At 37.9% G+C, this 12,411-nt stretch overlaps 1 protein-coding gene across 1 annotated transcript in view; it reads left to right on the forward strand.

Moving 5' to 3' along the window:
- The window catches only part of USH1C (USH1 protein network component harmonin), a gene marked incomplete at both ends in the record, with an annotated part of 47,795 nt that extends 35,929 nt beyond the window's left edge, over positions 1-11,866 (forward strand). Inside the window, 6 exons of the mRNA XM_080345854.1 lie at positions 7,949-7,990; positions 8,292-8,345; positions 8,494-8,593; positions 9,972-10,081; positions 10,778-10,833; positions 11,767-11,866. Coding sequence (XP_080201980.1) covers positions 7,949-7,990; positions 8,292-8,345; positions 8,494-8,593; positions 9,972-10,081; positions 10,778-10,833; positions 11,767-11,866 — 462 coding nt within the window. The remainder of the gene's footprint in view (positions 1-7,948; positions 7,991-8,291; positions 8,346-8,493; positions 8,594-9,971; positions 10,082-10,777; positions 10,834-11,766) is intronic.
- Positions 11,867-12,411: the final 545 nt, after the last annotated feature.

Raw genomic sequence — 12,411 nt, forward strand, 5'->3', positions numbered from 1 at the left:
CACATATTCATTTATTCATGCAAATGAAGTAGTAAAAATTAATTACACCGTATTTTTCCTTTGTAGATAGTAATGAAATACTTGAAATGGAGATATAAACTGCATCATTTCATTTCTGGGGCGGGCAGGGAAAGTGTGTTTTGTGTTAGACTCCACTATGCTGTGGAGTCATGCTGTGTTACTGCAAAGTTGAGTCACGATCAGATTATTTTCTAATTTTTTTTTCCTGCTTCTGTTTCACATGTAAATGAAGAAAAAAACCCTTAGGCTAAATATATTAGGACCAACTATGTAGCATCTTTGGGAATTGTGGTATATGAGGGAAGGTGAGCCAAGGGTCTGACAGGTGATAACTCCCAAGTGCCAGACCTGAAAATTTATTTAAGATAGCTGGTGGACCAATTAATAATATTTATTCTTGAGGGTCGTCATGATTTATGCTGCTAGAATTAGAGTTGTGTGTCTGTTATATGCATGTGTGTGGACTTGCATGTACATATATGTTTATATGAGCAAGGCAGTGTATTGCAACATATAAGCTTTCTAAATGATGGAGAATAAATCACATTTGCATTTAATTTATTTAATTACAAGCTTTATCTAACAATAAATGATAGGCACAATATTCTTAGCTGTCTTTCATTGGAGTGTGATGGGTTGGTTTTTTGTCATTTTCTGCTTTAATAATTTATATATTCTTGTTCCTTTATATTTGGAGCTGCAGTTAAACAAATTTAAGTGATACTTAGTAAACTATTTTCCCACAGACAATAGTAGTCTTGAAACTTCTATATTACAAATGAATTTAAATTATAAGTGAAAGCAGTTATCAGTTGCTCAAGAGAAGGCAGGTACATGGGCTAAAAATAGACGTGTAGATACTTCCTTCAGTATCTCTGAGCAATATGAAATTCCTTAGAGGAGGAATGAAGAGAGTAAAATAATAATCTGCAGTTAATATAAGCCAGGCCTTAGTACAAATTGAAAATGTTTCTTGTTTTTGTTTTGGTTTGTTTGTTCTTGTCACTGACTGCTTACAATTGGTTCAAGAAATTGGCAATAAGTTCCACCTCCACAGAGACATTTCTTATGTTTTTTATGCATGCATGCACATTTTCCAAATCACAAGTCTGATAAAATGTCAGTCATTCTCATTCCCAAACTGCCTTAGTTGGAAGATTACAGTTTCAGCGGGAGCAGTATTCTGATAGGACTTTGAGAGAAACATCAGTTTATAAATTGGTTTTGTAGACCTCTTACCTCTGACTTCCATTTAGAACTTAATGCTGTAAAGAGTATTCATCCTGGCTGCAATGAAGTCACAGTAATATGTGGAGTAAGGCTTTTGTATGGATACCAAAGTAAAGAGGGAGGCTACTTCTATTAGTTAAAAGATGAAAACATCAGTGTATGACAAAACGGACAAGGAGGTACCTGCCTGTCTCCAGAAATGTGTAAGAATAATAATTCAGTTTCATGCAGAAGGAATGTTTCTTGTTTGCAGAGTTGAGGTGGTGTTCCCTATTTGGGTCAATTGTTCATCTGCACTGCTGGTTCAGCTTCTTTTAGTGAAGTATCAGCAAAGGCAAAGTATCTTTTGCTACCCTATTTCTTGTCTTGCTGAATTTCACAGACTTTATGTAATATGACATAATGCACAAAATTCATTCTGCCTTGTTTTTGACTGAATTTCGCTGTACTGAGTACCAAACTCTAGAAACTGATCTTGATTAATTTACTTGATTTAAACAGCTAATCGAGTGAACCTGCACTCAAGCAATTCACTAGTAAAGATGATGAAAAGCATGAACATAAGCCTACAATAAACATGCAAGAATGGATAAAACATAAAGGTAGTTGGGCCAGATAGGAACAGTGAATGCCCTATGATGACTTAAGTCTTTATATATTAACTGAATTTGGGTCAGAATTCCCAGGTCTTTTAGTAGTTCATGAAACTGAACTTATTCTCACATAAGCAGGGAAATGATGTGTGAGGATTAAAGCTTGGGGGTGGACTTGACTGCCTATGGCTGCTCTGGGTCAAAACCAGTGTGAACTGTTTGTATCTGCTGTACTAGAGTCAATTGGAGTACACTTGTGGCAAAGCTAATTAAATTTTGGCTCAGGGAACAGGAGAGGATTGTTTTGATTTAGTGGTCAGGTTTTCAGAGGAGCAAAACCAACATGAAGATTAGTCTCTGCTCTCCCAATTGTTACAAACATTCTGTTGTGTGAGTTAGAAAGCTTGGATGCACTTGCTGCTACTAAAGGTTTTTCCTCTCTCCCTGCTTTGTGATTGGATGCAGCATTTCTGAAAGGAAGAATGAATATTTAAGCTTTCCTCTGATTTGCGCAATTTGAAGCCTGATTCTGCATGACTGCAGTCATAGAATCATCAAATAATTTTGCTTGGAAAAGACTTTTAAGATCGTTGAGTCCAACCATTAACCTAACACTGTCAAGTCTGCCTCTAAACCATGCCCCTAAGAACCTCATCTACTCGTCTTTTAACTCCTCCAGGGATGGTGACTCAACCATTTTCCTTGGCAGCCTGTTCCAGTGCCTAACAACCCTTTTGGTGGAGGTATTTTTCCTAATATCCAATCTAAACCTCCCCTGGCACAACGTGAGGCCATTTCCTCTTGTCCTATCACTTGCTGCTTGAGGAAAGAGACCAACCCCCTCCATGCTACAACCTCCTTTCAGGTAGTTGTAGACAGTGATAAGGTTTCCCCTCAGCCTCCTTTTCTCCAGGCTGAACAGCCCCAGTTCCCTCAGCCGCTCCTTATCAGACTTGTGCTCCAGCCCCTTTATCAGGTCAAGAGACCCGAGACAGGTGCTTAGATGCTGTATGGTAAGATGTGCAATGACTGGAAAGTTCAGTTATTGTTTGCCATAACTATACCAAACCCAGCTGTCTTGAAAGGGCTATTGAAAGAAAGGGTCTGAGGAGTTTTGTGGAAAATCTTGCCAGACTTGAGCAGAAGTCCTTCAAGATGAAAACTCAGTCTCTGGATTAATTAATTAATTAAATTAATTACATTAAATCTTTCATTAACTCAGGAGCAGATATGCTTTTCCAAGGAAGATTATGACTGTAGGACACTGATTGAATCAGTAGTGAAACTGATATATAGTTATTTGTTTTAAAGCAAGTGAAGTTTGGAAATGTAAATACCATAGTTTAGTCTGTAGAAAGTTGTCTTATCAGGAAACATATTTGAGTCTTCTGAAATTTGATGGAGAGTTTTGAGTGGAGGCTGGAGAGGTGTGAGGGGTGTTTTTTGCCTATATATGGGAGAGTTTTAGCCCATTTCCTTTTTGAAAATTTTTGTAACATAGTAAGAGGTTCTGTATTTTAAGTGGTTCCAAACTACAGTGTACTGCTTTGTTAATGCACTGGAAGCAAAAGAAAAACAGAATCAATATGGGATTAAAAATCATTGAAGCCCAACACAATGAAGTTCAGCAGTTGTTAATGAATATTGTGAAATTACTTGTAGATGTCCACATTGAAGCAAGATCACTCAGAAATAAGTCAATTGAATTTAGGAGGAATTTTACTTCAAGTAAAACAAAATTGTACTAGTAATTGGTATTTAGGTAATTGATTCTTTCAGGATGGGCCCAAACACGTCTCTTCTTTCAGCTTATCACCTTCATGAGGAATTTAATAATGGAATTCACCTTTCAGTATAGAATATTCCTCACTAGGGGAGCAAATCTTAAAGGTGGAACATATATTTATAATGATTTAAAAAATATTTTGGAAATTACTTGTCTAGTGTTTTTTCTACGTTTGTTTTCAATTATTTTTCCAAAATTCATAGAGAAGACTCCAGCACTGTTCTGCAGAAATTAGGGCTAAAAGGAGTAATAGAAAATATTTTTAAGAAGTCTTGTGGTATGGAAATGTGCATTATTGATGTAGTTTCTCTGGAGTTCTTTCCTCTTTGACTTCAGTACTATTTCACTGTGTGTGTTCTCTCATTTTGATGTGGTATAGGGAACAAGCACAAAGAAGTGCACTTGTGATTCAGTCCCTAGAACACAAAAAAAAAGCAGTGAGATTATTTGTGAGTAGGTGATACTTATTTACAGCAAAAAACTAATATCTGGTTTGGCAATTTTCTTTCTTTTGCAGCCACAAGAAATGTTTAAAAGGATGGTGGTTTACAATTCATCATTTAGATCTAACAAAAAACAAGTAAAATAACATTTTCCATGTTTTGTGTGGTACTTCTTGTTTTGACTGATCATAGTTTTACAACTTTGCTTTCTAATCCTGTTGCTCAGTTTCTAAAACAGAGGATGTGAGGCAGCCTTAGTGCATGAGAATTGCTAATCTTTGTAAACTTTCAGTGTGTTCCTGTGGCTCCTGCTAGTCTAGACAGATGAAAAATGAGAGGATAATAAATCCTTCAGGTTACACCATCTGTAACTGCTCATATGGTTAGTGCAATCTTTAAGATAGTTGAACAATAATAACTGATCTGATACTAGAAATTTTTTTTTAATATATTTCTAAGATTTCCTTGTTTCTTTTAGTCTCCAGTTGCAATTTCAATAATAATATATATATTTTCTTAGTTTAACAGATGGAGCTATTACACTAGCATAGTCATTGGTAGGATATCTGAGGAACTGGTGGAGGAAAACACTTATATGGCCTTTCTGTATTATGTAGGATTTTTCTGTGGTATTACTACTTTTATTGCTTTTCTCTGTCATAGTGATTAAGTTTTCATCTTTCCCTCTGTTTGACGGTGGTTCAGTAGACAGTCACTTGAAGTGAGCTTCATGCTTGACTTCCCTACTGTCATTAAATGTGCCAGTTTCTGTGGAAAACACCTTTACTAGTACAAGCTAAGTTAGATGCATTGCCATGTTATATGAAAATGTTGGTGCACACTTTGGAGCTCACAGTGTGAGCTTTTGAATGGTAAGCCATTAAGATTAATAATTAATATTTTCTTCTTTTGATCAGTTTCAGTCTAGTTCTAGAAGGAAAAACTTAATTTGACTGAGATAAATTGAACTTTGAGATAATTCTGTTGCCACTGAGTGTTAGTATGTTCTGTTCTCAGCAAATGTGTTTTTAGGAAACTTTTGTAATCTGGTCACAGGTTTCTCTTTTCATTCTTCTTCTTTTTTTTTTTTTATTTCAGTCAAGTCTCGGTTACTATTGACAAATGATACCAGAAACTTTAGTGAGCAGTACCATTGGCTTATGAGCTTGTGGGTTTGTTTGTTTGGCATTTTTTTAAGTATTAAGTTTGCCATTCATCTAGAAGTCCAGATAGATAATTGTTTCAGTGCAATCAAACATTTTAATGTTCCAGGTTCTACTTATGTTCAGTCCAATGAATGTTAAGTCAAGGCGTCAAGGAAGGATTAGAGTGGTCTTCACTCCTTTGCCTGAGATGTTCTGAGTAGGAGAAGAGTAGGCTTAGCACAGTGGTTTCCACTTGGTGTTGCTTGGTTTATCAGTCCTTGCTTGGGTATGGAGTGTGCTCCCTGCTCTCCACATTTGTGATGCCTGTTTCAGGGAAGATTTATTACAGTTTAGTGGATGCCTCCATTGTATCAGAGCTGTATTTGTACTTCATTGGATCCAGATCGTATAGTTTCCTTGTTTGCAGGGTTATGGGTTTTTTTGTGGTGGGATTTTTAGTGGTTTTTTTTGGTGTATGTGTGTTGTGTTTTGTGATTTTCTTTTCTTTTTCTTTTTTATTTTTCCTTTTTAAAAATTATTTTCCCAGGAGAACTTTCTTCAAGGGCAACATCTGTTTTTCATGAGGGCGACCTGGGACAAAGAGAGTTCAATGACTTCCTTTAGATTACATAATGAATTAGTGACTTGGCTGAGATGGGAGTTCTTTCCTCTAAGTTACTTGCTCCAAGACCATAGATATCTACTTCACCCATGATTCCAAAGGTCAAAACAAATCCAGCTATTCAAAATGTTGTTTAGGTAGCTATCATTGTAAAATGTTTCTCCTACAGTTTTAGTAAAACTATTCATAATATTAAAACACTTTGTAAATGAATGAATGTTTGCTTGCTTTTCCCCCAAGATGAAATCCTACCCTTGCTGAAGCCTGTGATCAAATTCCCATTTTTTTAGTTCCTCAAAGTTAGCAGTTAACAAATGCAATGCAACCCATACTAGTTTAAATGCTAAATAAGGTGTCTCCTGTTCCCATTCTACATAGTTTCCTATTAAACAAACAAAAACATGGCAGTAAGCAAAAGCTCTGCAGTTGTGGCCTGAAAATTTAGCTCTCTGGAGTCTGGCAAGACAAGGTCATGCTTCAACCCTGGAAAATGTTTCTTCTCAGAAGAAGACAGAATGAAACCATGATTTGCGTAAGTTGGTCTTCTGATCTTAGGGAAAAGGTGGAGAGAGAGGCAGCCCGCGGAAGGCCAGGGCTTACACTGGATGATTCGATGTTCCTCTGTGTAATGACTGCCAGTTCACGCCACAGTCATCAGCACCTGGTTGCCTGGTCTGTGTGCATGGGGCTGGACAAATGGGTAGCACTGTTGTACACTTGGGGGGCTGCTAATGCAGACCTGTGTTGTAGTGCTCACAGACTTCGTCAGAAGCAGTGGTGGCAGGCGTGAGATCTGACCCCAGAGGATCATTCATAGTCATACCAACATTATACAGACAACTGAGAGAGATTATAAATGTGGTAACAGGAGGAGGCATTAGTGTCTTCTGCTGCAACTTTGTCATTTAACAATTAGCCCTTAAAGACACCAGAGCAACCTTTAGCTGTACATTAGATTTACAAGTGGAAAAAGGCTTAGCTGAGTCTGAGAGTGGAACAGACTTTGTCATCAGATGGATCCAGTAGAAAAGAGGGCAATAATTAATATCCCAAGCCTGATCGTGCACTAAACTGCTGGCCTGCATCAGATACTGGGTTGCCTGCTGTGTCAGAAAAGGGTTGTTTAGTTTTGTGTTGTTCCAATAGCCCCAGGTTATTAAAGCTTGAAGCCGCAACAGTGATACAGCATTTGGGTTCCTCAGTAAAGATTTCTGCTAAGCCTTGAAGCCCTTGCCTTAACAAGCAGGGTAAGTGCAGAGATTTTATAAATCTCCAGCATTGCCTTTACAGTCTCACCCAGTAACTCTTAATCCTCCTCCAGAAGCCGCCACCCAAACAGCATTGATTCCCAGTTGCTGACTCAGAAACTCTCATCTTTGCAGAAAAGGGAACTTTGACCTTGTCCCTGCAGTGTTGGTCCGACAAGGGTAATGCAGTAGGTTTTGTAAGTTCTAAGAAGGTGTGGGTCCTTTCAAAACTTAGACCTTGCTCTACCTAACTGCAATATCATCTTCCCTATTTCACACACTCCCTGCCAAAACTTTTAAGTCCTCCGCAGAACTAAATGAAAACAAAATCGGTATTGTCCTGCAGTTGCTTGTAGTATGGAACCAGCTCCCTGAAATTCCATGGAAGGGAAGAGAGAAACCTGGAGGGGCTGGAAGGGAGTCCCACAACCCAGACACTGTATTCCTGGCAGGCAAATTGGAGCCTGTCACTTCTGCTTGCGTTAGATAAAGCCCAACATGGTGATAGTCCCAGGAAAGCTTCCTCAGAAGAGTGTGGCAGAACACGTCTGCCCATAATGCTTTCAAGATTTGTGGCTGTTCTGTCAGAGGAACCGCAGAGCTGACAGAGTGGTAAACTGTTCCTCAGAATTGCTCCATAGTGTGACCAACTCAAACTGTTGTTCTGTCATGAGGTTTTGAAGTGTCTTCTGACTGTCAGGATGGACTGTTTACTGCCTTTCTGTGCTTTTCTCCATTTACTGTTTTCTTTCATAGTTTACAGAATTATATGTTCTTTCACTAATAAATAAAATGGGGTTTGTGGGTTAAGTGTGTGCATGAGCCTGATGTTTTTACAGTTAAGTATTGTTTTATCCTCAGGGCTTCCAGAAATATTTGGAAGACTTTGATCCATATTCAATGGTAAGGAGATAATTCAAATACGTCTCACTGTTTAATACGAAATACACTGGAAAAAACACATCCTTGATTTTGAGGGCTGGGAGGGGGTAAGATTCTTGCTTGTTGGTTTGCTGGGGCTTGTGTATTTGTCTTTTCCAGTAATGTTGAAAAGTAACTTTCTTACAGAAAAAGATGATCTGATCTTCCTCCAGCACTTCTTTGGAGGAGGAGGAGATCCCTTTTCTCCCATAAACTACATCGATCAGCCTAATTTTTTTGTACTTCCAAGTTGGAAATGACTAATCATTGTATCTTTTAATAGTTTACCCCAGAGCAGATCATGGGAAAAGATGTACGGCTATTACGAATTAAAAAGGTAAATACTGTATTATTTGGTTGATACTTAAAGGATTTGTGTAAGCATTTAATATACAGTCCCATTTACTGGGAAGAAGGAAAGATTAAGATCCTGTTGATAGCAAAAATTAACAGCCCGTTTCTGAACTAAAATTCTTTCATAATAGGAAGGATCACTAGACCTTGCAGTTGAGGGAGGAATTGATTCTCCAATTGGAAAGATAGTCGTGTCTGCCATCTATGAGGGTGGTGCTGCAGACAAACATGGTGAGTAACAATGGGGAGTTTGAATGCTGCTGCAAAGTGGCTCCTTGCACTGAGTGAGAGTTGTTGGCTGACTTTGTAGCTCTGCCGATTACTGAGGAGCACACTTAGATTGTCCAAGGCAGTCGAGTCTTGTCTTGGCACTGAGGGCAGCTCAGAGAGAGGCTCATGTTCTGAAGGCTACTGCTTAAATTAATAATTATGTAAACTTTATAAATAGTGTTTAAGAAGAAATGCTCACTGCTGTTGTATTTTTATCATAACAGAATTTTCAATAATGTGGCCTGAAAATGTACAGCTATTCTCTTAATAAGGACTCCTTGTTTTTCAGTTTTATATAGATTTTTTTTTTTTTTTTTAAATGACACCTGATTCTATGGGGTATTCTATTAATTAAGGAATGCTGAGTGTGGTCTCCATTGTTTCCTAATTTCCAAGCAATGATATTTGTAGTACTTCCATGTGCAAAGCTATTACTAGACCATGGGTACACTACACTGCTTAGTTTTGTTCTTAATGCTACTTTCAAGAGTAACTTGTTTTGTAAGACACCTGGCTTTGCTCCCAAAATCCCACTAAAGGCCAGAGCCTTTTGGCTAACAGCTTAGCTCTCCAGGAGGCACAAGAACGTGCATACCAACACATCCAAAGGTTGCTGCTGCTGGCTGGTATCTCTCATCCTTTCCTTGAGAACCCTGGTGATGACCAGGTAGACAGACAGGACAATATCTCCTTACATTGTTTTTGCTGACCTTGTCCTAACCTGCATGCTGTTCAAGTCACTCTTGCTGTGAAAACATCTCAGCCGCTTGATCTCTCAAGTATTCTGTTTCTCTTTGACTCTTGACCATTGTAAGCTCTCCCATAGCTAAAGCTGTCCCCTTACCATCTGCGTTTTCCCCTTTGAATCCAGTCCCAGTTAGCTGATTGTGCTTCAGTCCAGATTAGCAAGTCAAAATCAGTTCTAAAGACTAAATGTTACACATGCTTTTGCAAACTAATCGTAGTCCTGCCAACCCTTGACAAATAGCACTTACACCTTCAAGTATTTAAGTAATGCTGCCATTTTCATAGTAGCAACAGCCTACAGTCAGCCACAATTTGTGAGCTGTAATAGATGGATTACCCAGAAAGGCAAACTCCTACTATGGAAAATGTTACTGAACTAGTTTCTTACTGGTCATGATCAATAAGAGATTAGTGTGTTTTTTCCATGCTGAAAAAGTCCTTTTGCCTGTAGCAAACTTTCTTGTCTGTGTCAATTTTTAGTGGAAGCCTTCACATGTGAAAAGTGAAGACACTTTGCATTATACTCAATACTGCGTAAATATGGGACAAAAAAGACTCACATGTATGTATATGATATTGGTCTTTTCACCAGGAGGCATAGTGAAAGGGGACGAAATACTAGCTGTAAATGGCAAGATATTAATTGACAGCAAGCTGGCAGAAGCACAGGCAACTTTAGCAAAAGCTTGGAACATGGGTGGGGTAAGTAACCTGGAATACTTGCTCATTCTGCCTACGACACTCGTGAGATATACTTTTCTTTCATGACATTGTCACATCAACACAAATAAGGTTGCAAACATCACGAGTAATAGGTATGCCTTGTGTCACCAAAGTGAGCTGAAATCTGCCGAAGATATTGGTATATGGCATCTCTGAAAACCACACTTGTAATTGACTGTGAAAGTTCACGGCATTTAGCCGCATGTCAAGATTGGTATTTAAACACATTACATTCTGAGTGTTTATAACACATTTATCTGTAGAATCTCTCTTTGATATTGAAAATGATTTGCCAGCTGATTGGAATTTTATGATAATATCTTATCTTTGATTACTTAATGTGCAAGTAATGCTGCACTTCAGCTACAGTGTTTTCTCAGCAAGAACTGTATTAATTGCTAAGATGACCAAATACAGGATGATTCTTAGAATAATTACTTCTAAGTTTGTTGGAAGATCAGTAGATTCTTCTTTAATTTCAGGATACAAATCAAACAGCTTAATCTTGAAATGATGTTCCTATAGAAGTCTTCAATAGATATCTTCCTGCTGCTCCCTGTGGTTTTCCAGCAACAAATTGCCTTCCTGATTCTCTGTCTGATACTCCATGATCTGCTAACCACATCTAAAAACAGTATTTAGCAGCATATATTTGCCTGTGCCTTTCTTTTTCAGGATTGGATTGACTTGGTCATTGCAGCATCACCTCCAAAAGAATATGATGATGAAATGTAAGTGCATAAGCTTGCTTTCTCGGGGGATTAAAAAGCGAGTAACAATAGTTTATATATTTTGCTTTTTTTTTTTATCAGGCATTTTTCAAGTATTTCCTTACTGTGGACTGCATAACCTTCTGCATCACATGGTTGCTAGTTTGATAGTTAGAAGTAGCTATAGGTATCATGCATTACAGCAGTGGTTCTCAGACTTTTCAAATTTTGATTCTCAGAATTGGTTGTGCATGACTACACACTCATACTTTTGGATTAAACTTTGAGGATTTGGGGAGGGGGTCTTTCTTTTTTAAAATATTATTTATTTTTTTTTTTAGAAATTTCTTGCTTCAATCTGGATCATTTATTGTAGCCCCAGGGATCATAATCTGGGGAAACCAATGTCCATAAACGTTCTTCCTCACAACCAGCTATTTAATTTTGTTTTGTGGTGGTGTTTTTGGTTTATTTTTAGTTATATTGCAGGTACTATCCTTGTCTAAGGCAACCTAAGTGTAAAATTTTCAAAAGAGCTAATTGATTTGGGTGTCTTGGCAATTTGTGACATTTAGAGAGTTCTTTTCTAAAGATAATCAGCATAGGTGTGAAACAAAAGAATCCATGGCTTAAAGCGTGATAGAGGTATCAAGTTGATACAACTTGCTTTATTTTGTATAAAGAGTTTCAAAAGTAAGACTGATATTTTCTAGGTTGACTGAAGGAAAAGATTTGAAGATATCTTTACTTTCATGTAAAATGGCAGAGGAAGGTTTTGTAGTCACTGTTAACACAGACACTTGTTCTATGTAGAATAGCAGAGTGTTAGTTGCTGTAAATCAGTATAGTTTTATTGGCTAACAACAACTGAAAATTGCTGTAAAACTGTGTTTAAACTGACAAGCAAGGAATAACTGTCACTGTTATTTTTGTTTTCATATCCTATGTATTTAGCCCTACTATTTCCTCATCAGCAGTCAGTCCCAACACACACAGAAAGGTTTTTGAAGGCAGTGCACCCGTGTACAGACAAGGGTATCTCCTGCAGCTGTAGCCACTGCAGTGTTCCCTCATGGTGAATAGCCAGACCTGGGTTAACATGACTGTCCATTGTGAGGCTGCGTTATTTTATCAGCATGTGCCTGTGCGTTGCATGCCATGCTTGCTTTTGTTCCTGGCATGCTGAAGTGTTCTTTGGGCTTTTGCCATGCCTCTCCTGTTAAAATATTAGTATTTAGTTTCTACTTCATAATGTCCCCCAGAGGTCCTCTGTAGATTTGGGTTATCATCTGCCAGACTACAAAATAAATAGGCACTGCCTAAAGAAGTAGGATTAATCCTTTTTTTTTTCCTTATCTGTGGACCACTGCTGTGGCTTTGTGAATTCATAAATACATAAGCAACTACAAATTACTTCCCTGTAAGGCTTGTCCAAAGAACAAGTTTCCATTTGTATTATAAGACAGTGTGCCTGAGAACAAGTATGACTTTCATTTTCACTGAAGTTTGCCTGTGTTCATTTGTCGCTATGCAATGGGTTAATCCTGAAATTATCCTTGTGTCACAAACTTAGTTTACTGTGTATAGTTTATCTATACT

Source organism: Nesoenas mayeri (assembly GCF_963082525.1).
Source record: "Nesoenas mayeri genome assembly, chromosome: 5".
NCBI lineage: Eukaryota > Metazoa > Chordata > Aves > Columbiformes > Columbidae > Nesoenas > Nesoenas mayeri.